Source organism: Mustela lutreola, chromosome 5 (assembly GCF_030435805.1).
Source record: "Mustela lutreola isolate mMusLut2 chromosome 5, mMusLut2.pri, whole genome shotgun sequence".
Taxonomy (NCBI): domain Eukaryota; kingdom Metazoa; phylum Chordata; class Mammalia; order Carnivora; family Mustelidae; genus Mustela; species Mustela lutreola.
Window position 1 is genome coordinate 58,600,845 of NC_081294.1, and position 27,586 is coordinate 58,628,430.

At 51.6% G+C, this 27,586-nt stretch overlaps 1 protein-coding gene across 1 annotated transcript in view; it reads right to left on the minus strand.

Moving 5' to 3' along the window:
- SLIT3 (slit guidance ligand 3) overlaps positions 1-27,586 on the minus strand; it is a 589,205-nt gene that overhangs the window by 29,395 nt on the left and 532,224 nt on the right. Inside the window, exons 21-27 of the mRNA XM_059174255.1 lie at positions 24,164-24,232; positions 22,571-22,642; positions 21,875-21,946; positions 13,383-13,454; positions 11,286-11,449; positions 8,729-8,853; positions 2,617-2,714 (exon numbers count right to left, since the gene is read on the minus strand). Of these exons, the coding sequence (XP_059030238.1) occupies positions 2,617-2,714; positions 8,729-8,853; positions 11,286-11,449; positions 13,383-13,454; positions 21,875-21,946; positions 22,571-22,642; positions 24,164-24,232 (672 nt within the window). The remainder of the gene's footprint in view (positions 1-2,616; positions 2,715-8,728; positions 8,854-11,285; positions 11,450-13,382; positions 13,455-21,874; positions 21,947-22,570; positions 22,643-24,163; positions 24,233-27,586) is intronic.

Here is a 27,586-nt window from a genome sequence, read left to right on the forward strand (position 1 = left end):
ACTCGGGATTCCAGGCCTTTCTCTGTTTTAGAGACTGCTCTGATTTGGGATTGAGGCACTAACCTAAACTAATAGGAAGTGGATTTCTAGAATCCCACTTAACTTCCTTTCCTCTACAACCTGAAAGCTGTGTCACATCTTCTATAGGAGGCTCGGGGCGGGGGGTTCTTCAGTCTGAGCTCTTGAGGTAAAGCAAAATGATGGATTCTTGTTTTCTGTGAGGGACTCTGGTGTTCATGAAAAGCGATTTCCTCAGAGCCAGACAGAGGGTAGGTTTTCGAAGGTCTGAAACCACAGTATTGCCTGTTTTCTTGAAATGAGTTACCCGGGCTGTCCCCAGAGCCTCGGGATTGCATGAAACTGGGATACGGATGGCTGGCCAGGGACCGGCTTTGCTCGTGCAGTGGACAGAGGGTGGGAAGGAGACTGAAGTCTCCTCTGCCCTCACTGGAAACCTTGGCAGGCGGTTGTCAAGGAGACTCCAAGAGCACCCAGTTAGCTTGGGGATGTAGGACAGGTCCTATCTCCTGTCTTGGTCTCCTGCCCGGCCAGCTCTGCTGGCCTTCGCTCTTTTTGTGAGCAGATAATGCGCTAAGACTGGAGAAGCATCTGATGAGGAGGCAGATGTAACTTAGATGCAGTTATCCCGGGGGAGGGACCATATCCTGGTCCCATATGACTGCCGTCCTTGTAAGAACACGGCCAGGTAGAGACAGAGACCCAGGCTGAATGCTGCATGATAATGACGACAGAGACCGCAGTGGGGCAGCTGCCAGCCAAGGAAGGCCCGAAATCGCCAGCCACCAGCAGAAGCGAGGATGGGGCGAGGAAGAATCCTGGCCTTTCCCCTACAGGGTTCAGGGAGAGCATGGCCCTGCTGACACCCGGAGTTGGGACTTCTGGCTTCCGGAAACGTGAGAGAATACATTTCCGTTGTTCCAAGATACCCCTGTGTGGTACTTCGTTACAGCAGCCTTAGCAGACGGACACAGGAAGGACAAAGGGAGCACAGCTTCCCCGACGAGTGTCCCTCACTTTGACAACCTATTAGGGGTTAACCTAGTGAGGGAACGGGCTGCTCTTGGGGGGCCCCCCATAAACTGTGCTGCCCCCAGTATGTGGTCCTCACTGCCTTAATCCTCTACTCCATTTCCCTAATCCCGGAGGTCTGGGCCCTTTTTCTTGAAAATGAAATTTGAAAAGTATTTCCAGTTTCTCTGTATCCCCTCAGCAACTGAGGTGGAAACAAGATCCTTCTGCTCACCTGCAGCTCCAGAGAGGGAGGCGCCCACAGAGAGGAGGGCGGGGCGTGTTTGGGGGGTGGGAGGTGTACTGCAATGGTGAACCAGAGAGGAGAGACATGGTCACCTGCAGGGGCACTCATCTCTCTTGCAGACCTCCATCCCTTGGCTGGGTGGGCAGAGCCAGGCTCTTACCCTGGAGGTGTTTCCTGGCTGGGGCCACATGGCCATCTCCGTGAAGTTTCTGTGTGGTTTCTACCCCCCGATACCCGCTCCCAGCGATAAGGTTGGAGTGGGTGGTTTGGCTGACTTCAGGCAGGAAAACAAACCTTGCCTTGAATTTCACTTTTTAAGAGCCAGAGTTTGATGGGGCTGGCTTGGCAGGTAGACGCAGGGGCAGGCTGGGTTCCTTGGGTAGGAGAACTGGGAGCCCAGAACCTATTGTAGACCACATGGCAGCCCCAAGCAAATGCCTCTGATACTCGTTTGCAATCTGAGCTCTGACACATCCACACAGCTTGGCTCGGCACCCCTTCCTCTCCTGCCTCCCACCCACTCACTAGGGGTGTTAAAGGAACCGCTTCCTACTGGTCTGCTTTTGCCAGGGCCAGGGGCCAGGAAAACTGGGCATCTGAAAGCAATCGAGAAGGGTGGGAAGTAGGAAGGGGGCCTGGGGATTGGCAGAGGCCTTGAAAGCCCGCTTTTAGAACAGGGATGGGAAAAACCTAAGTGGCTTCTATTTTCTTTTCTTCCTGAGCTCTTAAGGAGGAACAAGTTTGGGTGGAAAGACCCAGGAATGAGTGTCAGGATAGGTGACTGAGCAAATCCATCTCTGTGCCTCAGTTTCCTCATCTGTCCAATGGGGCTAGCCCCAGCCTCCAGTGGGTAGGGTCACTATGAGGATTTAAACAAGATACTACAGACTAGCTCGTGCCCAGAACATAATGAACATGTAGTCAATGTCACCTGTTATTACTGTTTGTAGCACCCAGAAGAGTGCTGGAATTCCCACACTGGGGGGGCCCTGAGCCGTCGTGCCATCCTTCTCTGACTTCTGCCAGCAGCTGTAGCCTCCCCTGGTGCCCTCCTGGCTCTGGAGACAGACTCCCTGAACTCCCTGCACCAGCACTTGCTAACCGTGTCACCGCAGAGGATGGCTCCTGTGGGTGCCCCGACCTTCTCATCTGTATCGTAGGGATCACAGGAGCTCCCTCATAGGGTGAGAAGGGCCTTGAGCTCATCCGCGCGATGGGCTTGGCACAGTGTAGGCACATAGTAGGCCCTCAGGAAACAGCTATGCCTCTTCAGCCTGCCCCAGGAGTCAGCCCAGAAAGCCCTCTGACGGAGGGAGGAGAGGCCCACAGGGTGCAGTTACCTGAACCCGTCCTTGTGGCTGTCGCTCAGGTGGCAGGTGCCCCCGTGCCGACAGGGGTTCTGGATGCAGGTGTTGATGGGCACGGTGCAGTCTTTGCCCTGAGGAGAGGAGGGAACAGTGCCGGGTTAGGGAGGCTTTCAATGGCCCATCCCAGAGGATGGGGCCGAGCAGATGGCCGCAAGGAGGCCCCGGGACCAGTCTGCTGTGTGCCCCGGAGGAAGCCAAAGGGGACCCTGGGAGTGAGTGAGCGAACTCAGGAGTTTGGGCCTCAGCTTCACTAGTTCCCAGAATTCACATCCCAAACTGCAGGGCAAGAATACAGGATAACCTGGGTTCACGGTCCAGCTTCATCTCTTTCTGGTGGGCTGACCATGACCTTGTGTAAGCCTTCTAGCCTCTCCCAGTCTGCCTCACAGAGGTGTAGTGAGAATGAAATGCGGTCTTTCCCATAAGGAAATACCTCAAGAATGTGAAACGTCTGGTACACAGTAGGCGCTTGGTACATGCTAGCCGGTGACTGTATTCCTAGACCTGCGGAGGCTTCCATGGGGCCCCAACATGGGTAGGGCAGAGGAGTGCTGAGGTGTGACCAGCAGACCTCGCCCCTGTAAAGTGACAACGCCCCCAGTCGCCCATCTTTGATGGGTCTGGAAGTGGACCTGGGTGTTGGTACTAAAAGTTCTGATTCTTTCAGAATCAGAATCAGCCGGACTGAGGACGCTGTGACAGACAGCTGTGGGTGGGGTGGCATTCCTCTGGAGCGGGCCCCTCTGAAGGGGCACACTTGAGCTGAGAAGGAGCCAACCGTGCCGTAGGCAGGGAGGAGCACACTGGGCAGGACAGTGAGGGCGAAGGCACTGAGAAGGGATCCCAACGCGGACACTGTGGCCGTTAAGCCTCCGCCGAGGGAGCCGCCCACTGCTTGGCCCGGGCTCCAGCTTCTCCCGTAGGACTGATGCCCCAGAACCGTGGCTAAGTCTTGACAAGCAGTCCCCTGGAGGACCCATGGGGTCTGGGGAGGCATCCGCTGCATTCGTTTCTGGGCTGTGGGCTTGGTGTGGGCAGCATGCCAGGCGGGGTGATCACGGGAGCCCTCCCACTGCCACACCAACTGCTCACCATCTGCCTGAGAAAATCCTCTTCCTGCCGAGGCTGCTGCCAGGACCTGGGGTGGAGTGGGGCCGGGCTCCCTGGCTTGGAGGTCACTGCCAACGGGGCCTGTGACCCTCTTCCCAGCTCACACCCTGAAGCCACAGGCAGTCTCCAGCGGCCTGGAGGCACAGCTGCGTGGGTCTGGCCCTCACGGCTCTCACTGCAAAGGGCCAGTCTGGGGGTTTCTCAAGGAGGAGAAGGAGAATGCAGTTTGGGGGGGGGGGACTGGGCTTACTCTAAACCAGAGCAACCCAGGATCCCTTTCAGAGACTCAATGTGTGCGATGGAAACTGCAATACTCATTCTCAATTTATTGAGCACATTTTCCATTCCAGGCCTCACACTAAGGGTTTTATATTCACGATCACATATAATGTTCACAACAACCCTCTGAGATTGGTATGGTTGTTATTACGGCCATTTCCAGATTGGGAAGGCAGGCTTGGAAAGTGAGCTAATATGTCCAAGATGGCATGGCAGCAAGGGGAGCAGGCAGCAGCTGAAGCCAGCCAGCCAGTCCGTAGCCGGCGCCGGGGACCTCTCTGCTGGCCCTCTCACAGCACGGCTCCAGACTCAGCACGCCTGGGTAGACGCTCCCGTCCGACTGCTATGCACCTTGAGGGGATTACCAGCTCTCTCTGAGCCTTGTCGGCACTATCTATAAAGTGGGGATAATAATGACCTCACCTATGGTGACGAGAAATCGCGCACGTATATAACGCGCACCTGGCATGTGACGGTAGCGCTGGAAGGAAGAGCTCTTGAGATGGGGATGACGTCAGGGGTCTGAGGCAGGGCTGGGTGGGGGTCGGGGGGGAGATCCAAAGACTTTTGCAGGCCTTTGGTTGGGACTGAATTGTTCAGGAGTGTGAGTGTGTGTTAGACAGATGAGCCGTGAAGAGCAGGACAGGAGGACCTTGATCAGGTCAAGGCGGGGGCTTTCCTCGCTCCTACCGGGGCCAGCCTCTCAGCTCTGGGGAACTCTCTAGGATCAGGGACTCCAGGTGGGATCCTCCCTTGGGGGTGGGATGGGGAGACGTGGAGTTGGTGGGGTCTCCTGCAGTCCCTTACGCTGAGCTCAGAAATCCAGGAGGCAGACCCTAGCTCTTGACAATGTGCTAATTGGGCCTGGAGGCCAGGATTTCTGTCACTTATGTGTCCTTGAGAAATAATCACCATTGTCAATGACTGGCTAATTAGCTCAATTCAACTTTCTTCAGCCTCACTTTGCTCAAATCTACTAGATTTATGGTGCTCCATGGTCTCCCACGGCTGTGTGTGTGTGTGTGTGTGTGTGTGTGTGTGTGTATGCGTGTGTATATGTATGAGAGAGAGAAAGAGGACAGACACCATGGCTGGGACTTCTGGCTTCTTTTAAAGGAGTTTGGGAGTCACTGTCCCCACTGGAAACCTCTTTCTGAGATGGGGCCAGGTGGGCCGCTCCAGGACCTTGCCTAGTCAAAGTATGGCCCTTGGGCTAATAGCACTGGCATTCCCTGAGATCTTGTTAAAAATGCATAAGCTTGGACCTGACCTCAGCTCTTATGGGTCAGAACCTGCATTTAATAAGGTCTCCAAGAGGCTCCTGTACACATTACAGTGTGAGGAGTGCTGTGCTGGGACACTGAACAGAGCCACATGAAACTAAATGGCTGAAAACAGAATGAGCCCAAACACACAGTCTTTCCCCCAGCGTTAGCACAGCTGTAAAACCGTTCTCTGTCTGAAGCAGCTGTTGAGTCTTGGCTCTGAGGCTGCCAAAGTGCATGCATGACCTGTTCCGTCCTCACAGGGGCTCTGCTGGTGAGGAGACGCCGCACATGTGCAGGGCCGGGATGGGGAAGGGTGGGGGGCACGTGAGGCTCAGAGGGAACTGGTTCCTTGTGGGGTGTAGACTCTCCTGCAAGGGAGATGTGGCCTCTGGGTTTAGCTCATGTACTTCCTAGGTGTGGGAGCTGCGGATATTATTTAATCCTGTGAACCCCAGTTTCTACCACTACCAGAAGAAGACAACAAAACCTCTTTCAGAGGATAAAAGAGAGTATGAGATCAGGTGATTTGCTTACGTTGCTTCACAGAGGCCTGGCCTTATAGATGAATAGTAGCTGTTACTAAACATTACGCAGTGGGGGGTCATGCTTTTTGGGGTGATATTGCGGCTTCTCACAGTCACTCAGACAGTTAGTGGAAAAACTGAGATTTGGGGAAATAATGAGATAAATGTCAGAATGCTGAGCGTGGTTTTGTGGGTGTCTGCTGATTGTCGCCAACTCTGCAACTCCCCCAGGACTACTCAGTCACTCTGCTCGGGTGGGCTCTGACCCCAGAAGAAGGGAACACAGGGGAATAAACACAGGGCAGGGGGTTGGATGGAACCCATGGTTTAAGGGACCTCTTTGGTTCTACCTGCTGCATTTTGAGGTTAAGGAACCTGAGGTGGGGGCCGGGGAGTAAGAGCTGTTCCAGGTCACACAGTCAGGTAGAGACAAACTCTAGGGGTCCTGCTTGGTGTTCCTTCCATCAGCGCACCCTACTCTGCCCTGGTCTGGAGACTCCAACAGCTCCCACATGGCCACGGATTCATGGTGCTTGCCAACAGGCCATGAATGCGGTGGTCAAGAGCATGGGTTCTGGAATCAGGTGGTTCTAAGCTCTGAATCCCAACGGTCTCCTCTACTATCAGTTTCCTAAACTGGAAAATGGACCCAGCCTCCTAGAGCTTCAAGGAGGGGTAGGCAAGATAATGTTTGCACCTTGTTCAGTGTGCTCTCGGTATGTAGCAGACACAGTAAGTGCTGCCTGCTCATGTTCCTGCTGTCCTAGTCATCACCATCATCACCGCCACACTCCGTCCCATCACCAGCCTCCTCCATGTACCCCAGACCTGGGCGAGCCCAGCAGCTTCCTAAAGGCCCCAATCTCTGCTCAAATTCTTCCACAAGGCATTCAGAACCTTGCAAGCAAAGTCCAAACAAGCGGCATTGTCCCGCCAGAGCCCTGTGCTTGCACTCTGCTCTGACCCCGAAGGCCAGGCCAGTTTCACAAGCGTAGCAGGAAGTGGGGCAGGAAGCAGCCGAGGGCTGCAAACCCAGCTTCCGGACTTTCAGACACAGGCTGATTGGACAGAGAAGGGAGCGAGACTCAGACTGTGAAGTGGTTTCCCTTCACTTTCAGAGAGGGATGACATTGCCCGCCTCAAAGGCGATTATAAAACTTAGGGGAGGGAATAAATGCAAACATCCGGCTGAATGCCCAGCACACAGTCAATGCATAAAAGAGAACAACATACATCTGGAACTGGGGATGTCATAAGTGTACATGTCCCCTTTCTAGGAGAGCAACTGATGGCCTCTGACCATTCAGGGTCATGGACCGAGAGTCCTGGGTGAAGGTGAAGCCAAAGGCCGCAGTAGGCCGGCTTACTGCGTGCTTACTGAACGACTCTCCTAGGTGTGCTGCACACGTGACTGTGCCTGGGATTCGCACTGCACAATAGAGATGGGCCCTGGTTTGTCGATGGTAGGCGGAGAGGAGACCCCTGGCCACCACCGCACAGCACAGCTGGAGTCCATACTCGCCCTCTGTGTAATTCCACAGCCTGTTTTCTGCATTAACTTAATACAAGGGAGCTTGAGGACCTATGCCTGAGGATGTCATCTTAATTTCTCTACTTCCCCCTGCGATGTCTGTGCACATGCACACGTAGGATGCCTGGGTCTGGCGTGGTTGGCTGGGGCAAGACTGGCTGGCAGGCTGCAAAGGGAATCCTCTGGCTCTCCTGTGCCAGGCCCATAGGTGGCACTCTGACACTGTCGGCTGGAGACACAGCTGGTGAGAAAGAGCCACCGGGGAGCCCTGTTCCCCAGAGTGAGTCTGCCCCTCAAGCTGGTCACTACACACACAGATGCCCCTGGGGACAGCAGGCCCAGCGATGCCGGCTCCCTCCCACTCTGCCACACTAGCCATGGGCGTTAGATAGGCTCTGGCATGGTCCTGCAACTCCTGACTTGCCCACTCCATTTGGATGGGCACCCTGGGGAGGTGGGAAGCAGGGGAGGTCCTGGGGAAGAGGATTCAGCCACAGCTTTGCTGACCCCAGTAAGGCGCAGGGAGGGGCTCGGCCATCCAGGGGAAAGGGTGGGGACCTTGGAATCACATAGCGCTAGGTCCTATCCCAACCCTTCAGTTTATGAGCTTTGGGACATTGAGTCAAGCCCTTTCAACAGTCCAAGATGCAGTTTCCACATCTGTAGATGGAAAGTAATTAGTCTTCCCCATAGGGTGTGTTTAAAAAGTAAAGGTGAATAAAATGCCAAGCAGACCACCTGCCACGTAGTCTATACTCTATAGATGTTAGTAGGGAGGCAGGATAACATGTTCTAGATGGATGAGAAGAAAGGAGGAAAAGTTGTTCTGGAGGTAGCCTGGATTTCTGGGGAGGACACCCAGGAGAACCGGCATCTCCATCCCCTTATGGGCTGACCTGAGCCTGTCAATGTTGGTTTGGCAGCCCCCAGGCCTTTCAATCGACCATCCCTCTATCCTTCTTGAACTTGAGCTGGAGCGGTGCTTCCAGCCCTGGCCATCCGAGGGCGGAGCTGGGGAGGTGGAGGGGAGGATCTGGAAATCCCCTTGAAGGGAAGGCAGGATGGTGAGTTCCACGGATGCCTCTGCTTGGAAACATCTGAACTCTCTGAGACTTAACTTCCCCATGTTTAGCAAAGAGCATACAAATATTACATTTCCTCCTTATCGCTGAGTGTCACTGTCAAGACTGTAGGGGTTCTCTGTGGTTTGCATGACTGGGCAGCAGTAGACGAGGAGTGGTACTGGCAAAGACCGCTCTAGAGTGACCAGCAAAATGGAGTTGTCCAGGCTGCCCTTGGAGAAGGGAGGGTCAGCAGGGCACAGGGTCCCCTCCTGGGGCCGTGGAGGGTGGGGGCAAGGCTTCCTGTCTTACCTTGTAGCCATAGGGGCAGGTGCAGCGGTACAGCTCCACGGGGTCCTGGCTGCACGTCCCGTTGTTCTTGCATGGGCTGGAGAGGCAGGCATTGCACTTAGCTGCAATGTTGATGTCCACTGGCCCTGGACAGCGAAACCAGAATGTTGGTAGCAGGTCACGGTCACCCCTCCCTCCCCTCCTCTCCTCTTTGGCCCCATCCTCAGCCAGCTGCCGGCTCCTCTCCATCTCTACACACAGCGGGCAGTTGGCCCTCCCCAGCCAGCACCATCCAGTCTAGCTAGAGTCCCATTAATGAAGTCACTGTCCAGTGAGGGAAAAAAATCACAGTGGGGCATCATTCAGAAGCACTTCTGCAGTCAAATCAATTACTATAATTAGCCTGATCCGATTTTGGAGCTAATCTACAAACAATGCACCTTAATTAGAAGCCCCTTGTGTATCTTTTAATGTTCTGGGAGCTCTGAGTGCAGGCTCCATTTGGACCTTCCATTTCTCTGCCCCCAAGCACCCCTCCCCATGGAGTAGTTCAGGCTAGGCTAAGGAGGGCATAGTGCCTGGGCCAAAGGAAGTCCTTCTTGTGGAACCCTTGAACTGGCAGGAGGAGGGAAGAGGTGATGGCAAAAGACAGCGATGAGGTCAGTGGTGGCTGGCAGACTGTGCTCAGGCGCACATTGCCTCTAAGACAGTTCCGACCACGTCCTGTTCTCTTCAGCTGTAAGGGTGTGAGTGTATGTGTGTGGGGGGTGGCCCTCATGGTCCCTGCACAGAGCTTCAGAGACTGGGTTGAGACTGACCCACGCAGGCAAGTCTGACCATTTGTGGGTAAGGGAACAGAAAGAACGGCCCGACGGAGCCTCTGCCAGCTGACTCAGCCCCAGGCTTCACATTAGGAAAGGGACGTTCTCTGGCCTGGTTTGCCGGGGACTGAGGGGATTCCCAGGATGCAGAACTTTCAGTGCAAAAACCAGGAAGGTCCCAGCCAAACTGGGATGAACAGGTCACCTTATGATACGAACAGCCAAGGTGCTTTTATAAATATCCTCAGCGTGTCCAGGCTGTGCCCCACCCTGACTGAATTTAAAACCTGGAGCTTGGGGCCCAGGCACCAGTAGAAAGGTCCTCAAGTGATTCCAAAAATGTGCAGCTATGATTGAGAAGCACTGTTTTAGAATGAGCTGGGCCTCTTTAACATCAATCAAGTCAGATGTTTTGGAAGCAGGAGGAGGAAAATGAAAAATTAGCTTAAAGCCAATGGAATGTTTTCCTGCTTTAAGCAAAAATGTGAGACACATGAAGTTTATAGAGTAATCAAAGCATGTATGTAAATCAAACTCAAGGCTCTAAGAAATGAGCAAAGGACATTAACAGAAAATATATAATACAAGCGGAAAGTAAATTTAAAAAAAAAATTCATTTTCCCCAATAAAGACAGACAAAATAGGAGATATGATTTTTTTAAGCCTCTCTAATTAGAAATTAGATGAAATGAGATAAAATAATGCAAGAGTCTGGTGGAAAATGCACTCAAATGGTGCTATTGGGGGCATAAAGTGGTTTACGACCTTTTTGGAAACCAATCGGCAATATGCGGGAAGACCTTAAAGATGATCACATACTCTGGTTCAGTAGCTTCTGTTCTCTGAATCTTACTAAGGATATAATTGTGTTTTATTTTCTTAGAGGGAAGGGGCAAAGAGAGAGAGGGTGAGGGGAGGGGCAGAGGGAGAGGGAAAGAATCCCCCGCAGACTCTGTGCTGAGTGTGGAACCTGATGCAGGGCTTGATCTCATGACCCTCTGCTGAAATCAAGAGTTGGACTGAACCCACTGAGTCACCCAGGCGCCCCTAAGTGTATAATTTTAAATAGAGAAAGACCTTTATGCATCAGTGGTAAGAAAATAATTGGAAATATCAGTGAGTACTATGGGTTCAGAAGCAGGAATTGGTTAAAGGAGTTACGGCAGAATATTAGCCTGGTGGGCAAGACTGTGAACTCTGGGATCAGAAAGACCTGGAAGCCTCCTAAGACAAGTCTTGAGAAGTCCCTTAATCTAGGTAAGCCTCAGCTTTCTCATTTTTAAAAATAAGGGTAATACTGAAGTCTACCGAGAGTGTTGGGGAATTAATACTTGGAAATTAAGAATTAAATGAAATAACACACAAAAAAGGGCTTAGCATCATGCCCAGCACGTAAGAACTCAGTAGCGGTTTGTTATCATAATGATATAGTCTATTAAAATCTCATGTACCAAAAGCTTGCCATAGTAAAAATGGGAAAATGCTCATGCTTTAAGAATGTTGGGTAAAGAAATGCAGGCTAAAGATTTTTCTCTGTGCAAAACTACATAGAGAAAGAAGTCAGCAAGGAACACATAGGGATGTCAGCAGAGGGACCTGAAGGAGAGATGACAAAGCGTCTGAGTCTCTCCAGGTGGCTCATGGAAGAGACGGGGCAGTGGTTGCAGAAGTCCCATCTGTTGAGATGCCCAGCTCTGAGGGGCTGTCGGAGACAGAGCAGACCCCTGGGGGGGGCGCAGGGGACAGTCAGTAGGTACCTTTGCACTGGAACCGGTGGGTGGGGGTGGTGAGCAGGAGCCTGTCGGCCATGGGCTCGGGGCTACTGCAGCGGGCGATGCCGGGCTCCTTGTACCCCGCCTTCACCCACTCTGAGAGCCAGCGCAGACTGCAGTCACAGTGGAGTGGATTGGTTCCCAGCGCCCTAGAAGGCAGAGCAAAACGTCAGGGCCCCCTACTCAGCTTGGCCCAGAGGCTCCACGGAAAAACAGAATCTTCAGACTCTGGCAGGATTAGGGGTGTCTGACTGGAGGCCTAATGGAGAAGTAGTTTCCACTGGGCTAGTTTCCACCAGACTCCAGATAGTCCTTCCAATCCCTCCAGATGTTTCCACCCCATCTAAGGCCCTCCCACGTCTGAGGTTTTGCTCGCACCTGCCCTGCGAAGATTCAATCCTCAACTCAACCCCAATCCTAGCCCTTCCAGGATGCTTCGAACTTTGGCCGGCTGACTCTCCGGCTCACTTGCCCCGCTGAAAGGGTCTACTCTGCAGAGAAGGTGCTGGTACACAGCAACCTAGGGAGAAGCTTCAGACCATGGAAAGGGCTCAGAGCCTGCCACACCTACACGTTCTGTGTCAGTATATTGATGATTTTGAGCTAAAGGTACTTGAGAAACGGCAGGTGACAGAAGGGCTCTCTGACTTCCCTCTTTCTTTCTCTCATTTTAAAAAAGATTTTATTTATTTATTTGTCAGAGAGAGAGAGCGAGAGAGAGAAAGAGAGAACAGAAGCAGGCAGAGTGGCAGGCAGAGGCAGAGAGATAAGCAGGCTCCCCACTGAACAAGAAGCCCGATGCGGGACTCGATCCCAGGACCCTGGGATCAGGACCCGAGCCAAAGGCAGCGGCCTAACCAACTGAGCCACCCAGGCGTCCCGACCTCCCTCTTTCTACCTAAAAGCAAGTCATAAAGTTTCCCGTGAGAAAGCTGCCTTCCCTGCACTAAAAAGAGAAGATTCTTACCACCAGAGCCTGGGAGTCAATGCCAAAATGGACCCCTACGAACAAGCCTGTTCAAATAAACCTCATCTTCCAACAGTCCCTTGATATATTTCCTGGCCACCACCCCTTAACAGACTGCCCCAGCCCAAGGCCCTTTGTCTTGTCCCATCCCCACAGGTTATCATTTTTTATATAAAAATGTATATAAGCTTTTGGGCCCAATGGTGGCTTCATTTTCCTTTTAAAGACCCCCACGTACACATAAAAATACCAGATACATTTGTATGCTTTTCTCCTGTTGCCCTGTCTTACGTTCATCTAATTCTTAGGCCAGTCACAGGACCCAAGGGGGTAGAAGCTGACTACACCAGTCAGCTTAAAAATGCACAGGAGAGGGGATGGCACGGGCTGGTGCAGACCTCTGCACGGGGGTGTCCAGACAGAAAATACAAGAACTTTTGCTTCTTTCAAAAATCATATCCTTTAGCATTTCTACTTCTTGAATGTTTTATAAGGTGCATACATAATGTATCAGTATCACAGTATATGCATGACCTATGAAAATAATTAAATATGCATGGAGTTGGTATACAGACTCAAAAACGGTCACTGGCAGAGGTATGTAACAGCTAATACGCGCAGACCTCGGTTTCCCCTGCATAAAATGGGGAGGGAACACCTCATGCCGAGTGGTAGTGAGTTTGTGCTCTAGAGTCGAGGTGAACCAGGATTTGAACCAAGGCTCTGCTGCTTACTCGCTGTGCAGCCCTTGGACAAAGTCTTGAGCTCTTCTCAATTTTTAAGTTTCGCCATGTGTAATAAGGGGACAGAAATGCTTTATTGCTGTAACAAGTGAATGAGATAATTCATCTAACATGTTTATCACATAGTAAGAGTTTTATGTTAGTTCTTCTTATTAAACATTTACGTTGTTTACATAATTGATGACACCCCTGAAGGTGTCTGAAGCAGAGAACACACGAGGCGCACCATGTGGGCACGTTTTTATGGAACGTGCCCTGTGCATCCCGGAAGGAACATACACTGAAATGCGTACAGGGACGTCACAGTCCCTAGCACAATCAGGATACTCTGTCTTCAGCCGATCCACACCCAGGAGAACTGAAGCTACTTACAGATGGGAAAGAGACGTCAGGTCGCGGAAGGAGCCTTCAGGAACACTGGAAATGTCATTGCCGTGGAGAGTCCTGAAGAGGAAGCACAGGGCGGAGGTTAAGCCCCAGGTATGGTTCTGAGCTCATCAGGCCCTTGGGGTCCCAGACTGGCCCCGACGCCCCTCGACTGTACTCAGAGTCCCACTGTTCCTAGAAGGAGACGCCTCCTCTGTGGCAGGTGTGTGCCTATATCCACGTCCAGCTCAGCCGTGCGGATGGTGGGGGGTGGGTAGAGGGTTTGAGGGAGATGTGGATGGAATTTTGAATCTGACAGGCCCAGGGTGGAAGGAGAAACTAGTCCCTTTTAGCTGTGGGATCCTGGGTGCATTAGCTCTACTCTTCCGAGCCTCCGTTTTGGCACCTGAAACATGGAGAGAGATGTCTATGTAATGGAGGCAATGGAGAGATTCTGGGAAGAACCATGGTCAAGACTAAGCTCCAGAGCTACGCTGCTTGCCTTCAACTCCTGACTCTGCCACTTACCAGCTGTGTGACTCTGCCCGAAGCTATTTACCTCTCTGTGCTCAGTTGCCTATTGTTCCCTCAGAGGGAATGAAAGTAAACAGATTTGTCAGAGAAGGTGGTTGTGGGTGCATTAATCCATACAAAGTCTAGCATTTTCTATGTGCTAAATGACCAACCATTATTCATATATGTGAAAGGGTCTTGAAAAATGGCTGGTACAGATCAATAAATTAGTTCCCTTCACATTCACCTAGAGAGGTTTGGGGCAGACTGAGAAATGTGATGAATCCCAGCTCAGGTGACAGGGAGGGGGGATGCTCCCCAGCAGAGTCCATGGAGCTGGACACTCATCCAGGTCTGGCGTCTGCCGTAAAGCCAACGTATCTGGTGCTCGTGTGCCTCCAAGTGCATTTCCTGACAGCATATCCAAGAGGCCAGGTGACGCGCTTGGTGTTCATCCCACCCCTCTCCACCTTGTGTGGCAAGAGCTGGGAGCCATTCTCACTTGCAGAATGATGGCATAGACAGCGCTTTTAGTAAACGGCTGCAGGATAGGTCCACAAGAAAAACGAAATGCACACTGCGTCAGCACTCAGGTAGCACTAGTAAATCCGTAACTCATGGCTTACACCCTCCTTTGAAGGACTGATCATCAAACGCCCATAGAAAGTCCCCATCCCGATGACTCCCTTGGGTCTGGCCTGCGAAACGCACGGTAGGTGAAATTCACAGACACTCAGGGGCTCCGCTGGTGACTACTGCACACGGCCGTCTGTGCTGGAAAGGAGCCCACCAAACAATGGGGCAATGAGAAGTGACTGCGGAAGTGTAGAAGGATCCTAACTAATGAATCTGCCCTTTTGTTTTCCTTGTAGCTGATAGCCTGCCCTGGGCTTTGAGCTGGAATATAGACAGGAGCTTAATTACACTTAACACAGAACAGAGCCTCTCCGACAGACTGAGTGCCAGAGCCAACAGATTTCCGAGACCCATCCTCAGGGACTCTGATCCCATGTATTTGGATGAGGGCGGGGGCAGGAGGCTGCATTTCTAACCAACTCCCGAGTGACGCTCATGCTCTCGGTCCCCTGAACCACATTTAGCTGCCCTAGGTCATTACCCTCATCACCTCAAGCCCCTTCCCCTTTCCTATCCCCAGGACAGCTGGAAGAAGGTGCCCAGAGCTCCAAAGAGAGCTGGAGGTAACTTCTCATTCCCTGGATAAGAAGGGGCTAGAAGTACTTCCTAACACTCACCAGTATCATCTAGTCTGGAATGCATGTGGTTATTTATGAATCATACCGGCTCCTGCCTGCTATTAGCTTGGATGACTTCATGGCTGCTTGCTGTTCAGCAAATGCACCCAGCCCCGTTGTTAATCATTTCTGAATGAGGCCTGGGCCCCTGGAGAGGCACGAAGCCCTAATTTAAAAACACCAAATGACCCAAAGGCAGCTTTGGCGCTGTGACTCCCGCAAGTCACGCTCCCATTTATTACGAGCTGAGCCACTGAGATCCCCATAAACTGCAGAGTAACGGGGCTGTAATTTACTGGGACAGCACTAAAGAAATCTGTCTACGCTGCAGGTTCCCACTCCCGGTTTGGCCCCCAAAGAAAGACTCTTTTGCCTGTCCCGCCACCATCCTCAGGGCTGTCCAGAAGTGGGACAGCTCATCTTCAAGGGCCCGGGACTCCTTCCCTGCTGACTCTTAGGAGGTGTTAAGGCCCAAACTTGGGCATTTTGAGGTGCAGATGAGGGCATCACTTGGAGTAACATGAAAGCGGAACCTTCTCACGACAGTTCTGGGTTGCCTGAACCTCAGGTCTCCAGACCCTCAGGTGCTCCTGGTATGTGTACGTGAGGCAGGTGCTCAGGGTTCGTGTGACAGATGGCAGGGACGACCATCATCCTATCCTGTATGCGCGTGGGGGTGGGTGGGCAGATTCTCTTCTGAGCAGGCTAGGTCACTCTCAGGTGACTTGGGGGTTAAGTTCTAGATCAGAATGCCTGGGTGTGCATCCCTATTCTGAACACCATCGGCTATGTGATTATATGATTCAAGGCACTTCATCTTTCTGCTTCAGTTTTCTGATCTCTCAAATGGAGGAATTCTTAGGATCGACTCACAGTAGATATCTTTTCAGGAGTGTGGGTTGATTGGCATCAATCTCTTTTTGGTAACCGTTCCTTTGCCATGGGGGAGTCACCTTTCCCCACCTCTCAGTCCGTCTGTGCCCAGTCCACACGGGCACAACTATGGCCCAAGTCAGCGTCAGCCCAGAGTCTCTGAGAGGGGTTGGAGGCTGAGCATGTGACCTACGTGGACCAGTGGGAGACATTTCTGGGGCTTTCTCTGGAACTGTTAAGCCAGAGACAGTTTCACTTGGAGAAGCAGAAAGAGACACATTTCTGATAGTACAACAGGAGCTCCCACACCCAGTCCCAGAAGGTAATGTCTATTACTGATTGTTTCAGTTACCTGTATTGAGAAATTCTCTTCCTGCTTAAGGTGGTTTGAAATGATTTTCTCCTCCTTCAGTCAGGAAGGGATCTAACATACTGTTTCCTAAACCAGTTGCAGAGATTCAAGATACAATGCAAAAGGTTCAGATGGCACAGAGCTCAGTGCAGAGGCCTGCCCGGGACGCGTACTCGCTCATGTGAGCTGCGAGTATGGCTAGCTTCGTCATGATTCCGTCCCCTCGAGGCTCTGGGACATGTTTTGGGGCTAGCCCTCTCAAAACATTCCCCCCACACAGTGGAAGCCTGAAGCTATGCAGTCTATACCCTGCAAAGGCACTAGTGAGTCAGATTCCCAGGCTGGAGAAGAGACACCTTGGGTTTTGGCAGAGTGACCCTGCGCCCATCACCTTCCGGCCTGTGTCTCTTTCCACCACACTCTTTAACTCTCATCAGAGGAATCTCTAGGCCATGTTTCTCCAGTCGTCAAGGAAAGTCTGAAATGGGCAGCAAGGAAAAGAGATAACCTCTGGCTGGGAAGGACAGAATGTGGTGGCAGGGGGGCTGGGCTGGTCGCTGGGAGCCTGGTTCCCATCCAGCTTCTGCTCCGGCCTTGTGGGCTAGTCCTGCAGCACTGCTTCCTGCTCCCGCCCCCAGAAGCTGCCGCACTCCCCTCCCAACTGCCGCTCCTTGGGGGGGTCCCCATGCACATGCCCTTCCTTCAAGGACTCTGTCTAGGAAAATTATATTCTCCCGGCCTAGAATATTCTCACTGCACTTTGGCCAAGTGACTCAACCTTGCTGAGCCTGTTTCCTGGTCTGGGGGATGGTGATAATAGTGGTACATTCTTCAGAGGGTGGATATGAGAAGAGGCTATGATTAACCAAAGCACGTAGCCCAGGCTGTGTAGTACACACAGAAGGTTTGATAACTGTCAGCTGTGATTGTGATATCCCTCTCAGAAAGCCTTCTCAGTGGATGGCCAGGACTGGGTCACATGCCTCTCCTGTGCAGTCAGTCCTGTGGCTCCCTCCCAGGTACCACCACGTGTGGCAGGAGGTTATCTACTTGTCTGTTTCCTCTTCTAGACTGTGAGCTCTCTGGGGATGGGAATTGTGTTTCATTATTTTCCTCTCTGATGTCTAGGACAGTACTCAACTGATAGGGGGCACTTAGGAAAGGATAAACAAGTGAATGTGGACAAGTTGCTAAGCCTTTCTGAATCTGTCTTCTTATCTTATAAATAAGAGGTTGGGATAGGATAATTTTTTAAAGATTTTATTTATTTGGGTTGGGGGGAGAGAGAATGAGCAGGGGGAGGAGAAGAAGGGAAACAGACTCCCCCTCCCAGACTCCCTGCTGAGTAGGAGTCTGATGTGAGGCCTGATCCTAGGACCCTGAGATCATGCTCTGAGCTGAAGTCAGACACTTAACTGAAAGCCTCAGGTTAGAATAATTTCTGAGACTCACCTCCCATTTCTAAAATTCAAAATTAATTTTATTTTTTGGTAGCACCAGAGGGCCAAACCAGAACCAGGGTTTAGAGGTCAGAAGGAATCACCTTTTGGCTCACCAGAATTGTCTAATGTTCAGCAGCCAGTCAAACATGGAGTAGGATTGGAGCGCCTGGGTGGCTCAGTTGTTCAGCGTCTGCCTTGGGCTCAGGACATGATTCCAGGGTATGGAGCTGGAGCCCTGACTTGGTCTCCATGCTTCTGGGGGTGCCTGCTTCTCCTACTCCGTCTGCCTCTCTCCCAGCTTGAGTCCTCTCACTCTTTCTCTCAAATAAATAAAGAAAATCTTTAAAAAAAAAAAAAAATGGAATGGTGTTGGGATGCCTGGATGGCACAGTTGGTTAAGCGCCCAACTCTTGATTTCAGCTCAGGTCATGATCTCAGGGCCTCGCGATCATGTCCTGTGTCTGGCTCTGCGATGGGTGTGGAGTCTGTTTAAGATTCTCTCTCTCCCTCTTAACTAATTAACTAACTAACTCAATGGAGTGGGGTTATCTGGGAAGGGAGCAAGCTCCTGGTCTCTAAAGGTAATCAAGCAAAGGGCAGTGGAGCCCTTTGCAAGATGCTACAGGGAGAACCCATCCAATTGGTAGAACGGGAATGAACAGCCCGGTGCACATAAATAGCAAGCACCATCTTCCTTCAGGGACAAGGGGCTAAAAATACTGAGGATGATGACTGATAGTCCCACTCCCTCCCTCATGAGCAGAGCTAACTGATTCCAGGTGGCCCCCCTGCAGCTGGGGCTGGGCACTGACAGTTGGGACCACACACATGCACACAAGTCATGTGGCTCAGTGTGGGGCAAAGATCAGGGAACACGCAGATCCCTGAAGAAGAACCAGAATGTCCATGAGAATGTTCTCTTCTAGCTATTTTTAGATTAGGAGCAAACGAGGAAAAGCAAATTTTCACCCAGTGTTTTGTACTCAGGGTTCCCTGACAACTCTCTTGTCTCAGAAATGTATTCGTATCCGCCCACCATAACACACACACACACACACACCCTCTCACTCTAAAATTCTCACATCTTTCTAGAATACTTTTTGGCCCTTTTCTTTGGTTAAACCTGATGCTCATTCTTTTCCCCTACCCCAAACTGCCAGCAGCCGTGGATCTCTGGTCATTTCTGAAATTTTCATCAAAGTAATGAAACCATTTAGAAATGAGAAAAGAGTAACGGCAGCTCTTGGGACGCCTGGGTGGCTCAGTTGGTTGAGCAGCTGCCTTCGGCTCAGGTCATGATCCCAGCGTCCTGGGATCAAGTCCTGCATCGGGCTCCTTGCTCCGCAGGGAGCCTGCTTCTCCCTCTGACTCTGCCTTCCACTCTATCTGCTTGTGCCCACTCTCGCTCTCTCTCTCTCTGACAAATAAATTAAAAAAAAAAAAAGAAAGAAATGAGAAAAGACATAAATGCTCAAATGTAGTTATAGCTATTACAACTCCTGATTTCACAAAAACCTACCTTTCCCCCCTAACCCTCTAAATTGCAAATATCCTACTATATTCATTCATCTTTAACTCTGCCTTCTTTTATTACAGAAACAACTTCACATTAGCGGATAGTGATCAATGATTTCTTTTTTCATTTGCTATGTTCCCTTATAGTCCTTCTTTATAAGGAGAAAGGTAGGCAAGTTATAATCGTAACATATATACCAATTAGGTTCACTTTTCCACATAAGGCTATGTGGTAAACACTTCCCCATGCTGCTACCTTGTTTTCGTCTTTACCTCTTTTAATAATTGCCCTTCATGGGCCACCTGCGTTATGCTTTTCCTTAAACATTTCCTCACTGTGGCGCTTGTGGGTACTATATAAAATGTAGGTTAAAAATAACAGAGCAACCAAGACCTTAAAGCAGAGAACCTTTCCCTCATACTGTATTATTCCTTAGCATAAATTCCTAGCTGTGCAATTACTGAGGGAAAGGAGGTAAATATCATAAAAGAAACGTCATCCATAAACATTTTTATTTTTCCTGAATTGGCCTTTATGCAGAAAATGGTTGCTCCCCACTGAGGCAGATGGTTGCAACGAGGGCCTCTAAGACCACTTATTATCTGTGAGATCCCATGATTCTAAAATGATGATGCCATAAGCCTACTAATTCTTAATTCAAGAAACAAGCAGAAGTATGTGGTGTGTTGCTGTGTGCTCCCGATGAGCGAATGAGAGCAGTCTGGAGTGAGACAGGCGAGGTGCCCAGATGGCAGGAAACCCCAGCGATATTCACGTGGCCACCCTGGGAGACTAGACAAATGGACAGGCAAGCATTCTCAGTCTCCCTCCCTTTCCTGTGCTGGGTTGCCGCCCTGGAACCACTCGAATTTGGCAGCACACCCATGCAGAGAACTGGAAGACCAGGATGGGAGACAACAGTTGGGGATTGGGGAGGGATGGTGGGACGTGGGAGGGGACAGCAGGTCCGCCCCAGTCCCGGCCAATGAGAGGAGCCCATTTTCCACCGTGTTCAACTAGAAACAGGGAAATGGTTCTGCTGATGTTTCCATTCTCAAACTCCCCAGAGAAGGCGGATAATAAATAAGTGACAATAACAGATTGCACACTGTCAGCGCAGGCACTTCTTTGCCCCGAGAGAATTGATTTTTAATAACAGCGCAGATGACATGTGGCGGGAGTTGTCGCTGACACCAGTGTTTTGTGGGCTCCAATAAATCACATCAGCCTGGAGGCTCTGGAATGGACGGACTCATTGGGTGCTGTTTGCTGATTGCTAGTGGATCCTGAAAGGGTCCCAGGGCTCTGAGTCAGGGGGCTGGATGCTGTAGCCTCCTGATGGCTGGATTCTGGGCCAGTTACAACCCGGACCTCAGTTTCCCCATCTTTAAAATGGGCACAATCCCCTCAATCTCACAGCACTGTTGCAAAGGGCTATATGAGGCAATGACCATGAAAAGTAGCCTTTCTGTCCTCATGGGAACATCATTCAAAGGATCTTCCTTTGCCAACAAAATATGCAGGATGACAAGGCACAAAGATGAGGTGATAGACAACAGGGCCCCGGGATGGGGGTGGCACAGTGAGGCACCATTCCTGCTCTTGTAAAGTAATACAAGTACCGATAGTAACAAGTGAATATTTATAAAGTGTTTGCCACGGACCAGAGCTATGCTAAAGGCTGTATATACATCATCTCATTTAATCCTTGTAAAACTGTATGGGGTAATTACCACCTGTATTTTATGGAAGACACATGGCTAGGGAGGGGCAGAGCCACACTTGGAAAGAGGTAGATTCTGTGGCCGTCTTGTCTTTGCTAGGAGCTCACCCGCCTCAGTCAGCTGCCCTCTACCCTGGGTTAGGACAGGGTGAGGCAGGTGTCATAATGGTGATGGGGGAGGGGGGTGGGTGTGGAGGCTGCAGACTCTGGAGCCCCATCTAAAGGGGCAGGGCTGCTTGGCCTCGTAGGAATGTAGATAGGAAGCCCTGCAATGGCCACGCCTCTCCATTTTCTGAGAGAGATTAGAAATAAGGATTTGTATGAGAAGCCCTCTGATGTTTAATTCTTAGCAAATTACTAAAACTTTGTTCTTTTGAAAGGATGCTCTGTGAGTCCACTAACTCTACAATGGCTGACTCATGGCTGTCTGTGAGCTGAACCAGGTCTCTGGGCTTCTAGTCGTGAGCCCTGACACTCCTCGCAGAGGTTTACAGAGCATACGTTGGCCCTCAGAAGCCAGGGGGACCAGCAGCGGCGTGCTCATCAGCACAGTGGCCACAGGCCACACGCTGGGCTCTACTGGGGTGCAGAATACGCCTGTGTGTGCTAATCCTCCCTAGAGAGGCGCTGCTGATCTCACTGGGCACAAAAAACAGCAGAAACTCCGGGTGTTTGTGATTTGCTCCTGGTCCATGGGCGGTAGTGGGTTGCCCCCCTGCACTCCCCACCCCATTGAGCCCGCAGGAGCGCTAGGCTGGGGACATTTTGGCGGGGGGGATAGGAGACTTGGTGAAGTCCAGCGGGAGTTGGGTTCCGGGGTACTCACAGCACCCGGAGAGACCGCAGCCCGTCGAAGGCGTGGATGGGGAGGCACCGCAGCCGGTTGTAGCTCAGGATCCTGTGGAAGGAGACAAGGGTGCTCTTGGCCACTGCTATTCTCAGCTGCTTAGGGTGTACCATCCACGCTGTGAACCAGTCAAGGCAAATGCTTTCTTTCTCTATTTCAGTTTTAAGATATTGACAAAAAACATCCCAACAGTAAAAGGAAGAGAGATGCTCTCCACTGCTCCAGAAAGTTCACTGGCTTTGTTTCCCTAGCTTCCTCTCGTGTTCCAGGGCAGGCTGGCCTCCTAACCAGCTTTGCCACTGCCCCCCTCTACGGTCAAATGGTCAGTGCTCACCCTGTGCCGAGCTAATAGGAAATAAATGGATCTGAGCAAAACATAATTGTGGAGGGAAACCTTCCGCTGGGAAGGAAAATTCACCAACCCCAGAAGGTATTCCAAAGAGGGCGTTCTGCAGAAATAATCAGGTCTTATAGTTCCTCTCTTACCGCCCAGACGGTAGGGTTCTGACCTACTTTGTTTTCCTTCTGATGATGAAGGTTTGCACTATGTGAGGGCAGCCATGGCCCTGAGGACCACCAGAGCAGAGAACACCAGCCCGAGGGGGCAGGGAGAGAGGATGGCCACAGGCCACTTACTGCCAGGCCCATGTTAGACACAGCACCCCCTGTACTCACAGCGTGGAGAGGTGAGACAGGTTACTGAACGTGTAGTTGGTCAGCACGCCGATGCTGTTGTTGCTCAGGTCACTAGGAAGAGGAAAACAGAAGGGCCACACTTGACTGTTAGTTGCATCTGCAGGGGTTCATTCCCAACTTTCGCACATCCGTGCGTACCGGCTGTCCATCCATCCATCCACCCATCGATTGTTCCGTTCCTCCATCAATCCACTCACCCGTCTACACACCTATCCACCCATTCGTCCAGTTTTTTCACTCAACATTTATTCAATCACTCATTCAAGCATTTGCTGTCCATTCGTCCATCCATCCATTTACGTTGTCAATCAATTCCAAGTCTACCCTTCCATTCATCCTGCCACATCTCTGCCAAGAACAAGCTCCAGCTTCTTGGCAGGGATAACTATCCCAAGCAGTGGTTTTTAAAAGCAGCTGCGCATTACAGTCCCCTGGAGAGTGCTTACACCCTCCGAGGCCTGGGTACCATGTCCAGACACTCTGGTTTATAAGTCAGATCTTCTGAATTAATTGCTTGAGGGTGGTTTAGAGCATCAGTACTGAACAAACAAACAAATTAATCATCTGGGTTCTCGACTCAGGGCACGTTTGCTTCCCCAGGGACATGTGGCAATGTCTGGAGACATTTTTGGTTGTCACTCGGAGAGGGACATTACGGGCATCTCATGGGTAGAGGCCCCGAAATGTTGCTCAATGTCCCACAGTGTCCACAGCCCGACAAGCAAGAATGACCTGGCCCCAAATGCCCACAGGACTGAGGGGTAGAAATCTCATCTAGAGGCTCATCTGGGGGATATACAGGAAGCCAGGCTGAAGGGGGTGACAGGTGGCTTTCTTCCACCTTTCTTCAGTAGCCACAGTGATTCATTCCGAAAGAACGTTCCTTTTCCCCCGGTGAACTGGCTCCCTGCCCCCTGAGCAGCCAGGGTGACCTTCCAGTGACCACTCGCCCCAAAGAATTATTTTGTGCCCTTATGGGTCCCCTCCTGGCAAGGCAGTGAGGCTGTCAAGGGACAAAGCTCACGGACCACGCAGCTTCCTGGGCCCCACCCACGTCCCGCAGTCCTGTTCTTTATTTGGGAGTTTTTCCTGGGTCTTGGCAGACTTGGAGCCAGTAGGAGCTGCCACCTGAAGGAACATCAGTTTGAACTTGGAACATTTTCTAGGCAACTAGAGGAGGAAGAAGAAATGTTCATTTAAGTTCCTGGCAAACCTCAGTGCAGCCACAGCTTGCAAGAACCTGGAGACTGAGGAGTCTCCTGATTCAGCTGGGGCCCCAGAAAGTCAGAGGCTCCCCTACCTGTCCCTAAGCCCAGGGGGAAGGTGATGTGGACGGTCAGTGATGCCAGGCTCTGAGTATTTCTGTGTGTAGTTCTCCCTGGTAAGGCCTGACACGTCAGACTGGCTCATGCCTGCCAGCTGCCTCTCTGTGTTCCACCCCAGGAGGAAGGGCAGGAATGCCGAGGAGCCCGCAGACCATCTTCCTTTACCCTCCACATGAGTTTCCTGAGCCTCCCCAGGAGAGAACATTCCATGTCCCCCCACCCCCGCCCCCCATGCCAGGCTCCTTACATAAGTGTCAGGTGTCGGAAGGCAGACAGCTCCCTGGGCACGGCTGTTAAGTGGTTTCCTTCCAGGTACCTGCAAGAGAGGTGCACAGTGACCCCTGGTCCAGGGATGCTGCACATGTAGTCATTTCACCAACATCCCTCCTCTGACTTCCTGGGCGAGGTCGGGCCTCTGTTTTACTCTCTCATAGCTCCTTTCCTCCCCCACCGCCCATCTCAAAGCACATACTACATTTGTCACTTAATATTGATTTGTGTGATTATTCAACAAACGACACTTTTCCCCACTGGTCCACTATCCTCCATGATGGTAGGGCAGACCCACTGCCAAATGGTTGAATGGGATGACATGGGTTGAAACAGGATGGGAGTCAGTTTGTCAATGGCCAACCCAGGCTTATTTTCAAGGACAAGTTGGAATGGGTGTTTCCTTAAATTAGAGCCAAGTGACTTTACTTCCAGGGCTGGCCCCTGGGAATCCTCATGGGCCAGAGCACTGGCAGGACCCCATAAGGTCTGAGGTGGCCATGGCATGCTGGATTATTGTCCCTTTGGTCCTTAATCCTTTGGGGTGTACCTATTATGTGCCGAGAGCAATGCCAGGTGAGGGAGGTAGATACAAAGATGAACCAAGCCCATTTCTGCCTTCAGGGAGCTTGATCATCTGCCCTAAAATTCAGCCACATACACTCAGATCATGCCCACAGGCAGAGGAGTTAAGAGACATGTATTCGCGGACGCATCTGTGTATTCAGGCAGAAATATTTCTTGGGTGACTGCAGTGTGCTGGGCAGTGTACGTACTGGTGGAGAAGACAGGAGTGATGCCTGGTTTCCTGGCACTTGAAAATCGAATGTGGAAAGGAAGGGGGAGGGGCTGGGAGGGTGCAGGGAGGAGAGAAAGCCTGGGGGAGATAGAGAGAGAGAGAGAGAGAGATTAAGGACATGCACAGAATGCGACAGAAATTACAAACTGATGCATGCTTTGAAGGAAAGAAGCAAAGTTCTGGAATGGAGACGCTGCTGAGGTGGGGGGCTTCGGACGGCCGGGGAGGAGGGACAGCTGGCAAAGGGAGGCCTGTGGAAGGCCCTGGGCTTGGGTGCTGTTGAGGCAGAGAAAGAAGCCTGGGAAGCCGGGCTGGCGGGCTAAGGGGGAGGGGCGGATCACATACTGCAGCCTGGGAGGGGTGTCTATTCCCAGGGCAGGGCATGGCGGCAGACAGGTGCAGGGGGCTGGGGCGCACAGGGCTTGCCCTGCGTTCACTCTTCTGCTCTGCACCGAGGGATGGGTGGCAGGGCATTCACATCCTGTGCGGACACGGGCCCTGTGGCTCAACCGTGGTGGCAAGGAGCAGACGTGTGAAGAGCTTCCAGCCTTCTCCGCTGTGGGAGGGGCGGGATTCTGGGGTCATGTGGGGCCACCTGCTTTCAGGGAGTGTTTTGTGGACCGTGTGGCACGAGGGAGGGAAAAAAGGAGAGAGGGAGGGAGGGAGGAGCTGGGTGAATGAGCAGGGCTGGTGCGGAGGCACTAGTCCAGGGAGCATCTCTGCTGGAGGCAGGCTAATTAATCACGAGGGAGCCACTTGAAGGGGTCTCGCCTCAGGATGGCAGTGACGGCTCACCCTCTCCCATGCTGCTCATTCTCTCATTCTTGTCTGTTTGCTACAGCTACTTAGCAAACTCGAGGCATCTAAGAGGAAACCCAGAATGAGACACCACAACCCCAAATCTCCCTGCTGGGATGTTTACAGAAGGCCCCGTGACAAGCACATCAGAAGCAAGTTACTTAACCTCACAGACAAGGAAACATAGTGACAAGGAAAATAACAACACAGAAACAACAGGTGCATAGCCTAGTGCTGTGGGATCCAGAGACTCTGGTCTGTTATTTAATCCTCTAGATATTTTGCTGGGTGTTTTGTCCATTTTGTTGATGAGGACACAGAGGCTCTGAGAAGGGAGGAATGAGCCCAGGAGCCAGGATGGAAACTCAGGGCCACTGGGCTGTGCCATCCAAGAAGCCAAACCCATGGTATTTCAACTCTCCCCCTGAGGCTTCTTATTTATTTATTTTTTAAATATTTTATTTATTTATTTGACAGAGAGAGAGATCGCAAGCAGGCAGAGAGGGGGAGGCAGGCTCCCTGCTGAGCAGAGAGCCCGATGTGGGGCTCGATCCCAGAACCCTGGGATCATGATCTGAGCCGAAGGCAGAGGCTTTAACCCACTGAGCCACCCAGGCACCCCCTGAAGCTTCTTATTGTCACCTTTGGCCATCTCTGTCCTGAGAGGAATCACTCTACCAGAGAACTTACTCTCTCACTTCTGCTAGAACAGAAGATGCACGCAGCAGGGATCTGGGCCGCTTCTGTTTTCTGCTGCATCCCCAGAGCACAGTCTAGGGCTTAGCACACAGTAGGACCTCAAGTATTTGCTGAATGAATGACTGAATGAATGAAGAGAAGGGCTGTCTACAGTGGTGTCAAAGATGCCCTGTGGCTGGCCCACGTCCATCTGTAAGGCAGGCCACACGCTCTGTGGATAAGGCGTTTGCTGAAAGTTGAATGAACACATCAAACCACCACTGGAAATCAGGGAGGCTGACAGCATGCTCATCAGAGGTGGGGAGGCTCGGGGGTCCCCGGAGGGTAGGCAACGTGACACAGAAGCTTCTGGAACCTCTGGGCAGCCGTGCCAGTCCCCTGGGTTCCAACCTGGCTTTGATCAGTGCTCTGCCGAGGCCGACCGGATCGGCCTGGCTCCCTGCTAAAATTCCTTCCCTGGCTTCCACTGCTTGCTAAAGAAGGACTACTCGAATCCTGCCCAAATCCTTCCAAGCTGTTTGAGGCCTGTCCCAAGTCAGTCAGGGTTCTCTAGAGAAACAGACCAATAGGAGAGATACACACACGACACACACATATGAATATATATACAGAAGGAGAGAGAATTTGTTTTTTAAAATTTTAAATAAATATTTGAGAGGAAAAGAGCGTGCGCGCACACACGCATGCAGAGAGGGGCAGAGGGAGAGGATTCTCACGCAGACTCTCCGCTGAGTGTGGAAGCCCACGTGGGGCTCAGTCCCAGGACCCTGAGATCATGACCTGAGCCGAAAGCAAGAGTTGGCCGCCAAACTGACCACAGCCCCCCGGGCACCACGAGAGAGAATTTACTCTAAGGAAGAAGGGATAGCAAATCGGAAACTCAAGTAGGACCTCAGTGTTACTATCTTCGGGCAGAATTCCCCCTTCTACAGAAAACTCCAATTTTTCGCTTTTAAGGCCTTCTACGGATTATATGAAGCCTACATCCACGTTACTCTGGGTAAGCTCCTTTACTTAACTGCACCTATAAAATACCTTCTGGGCAACACATGGCACCGCAGCCCAGGCAAGCTGACCCATGAGATTCACCGTCCCAGGCCCTGC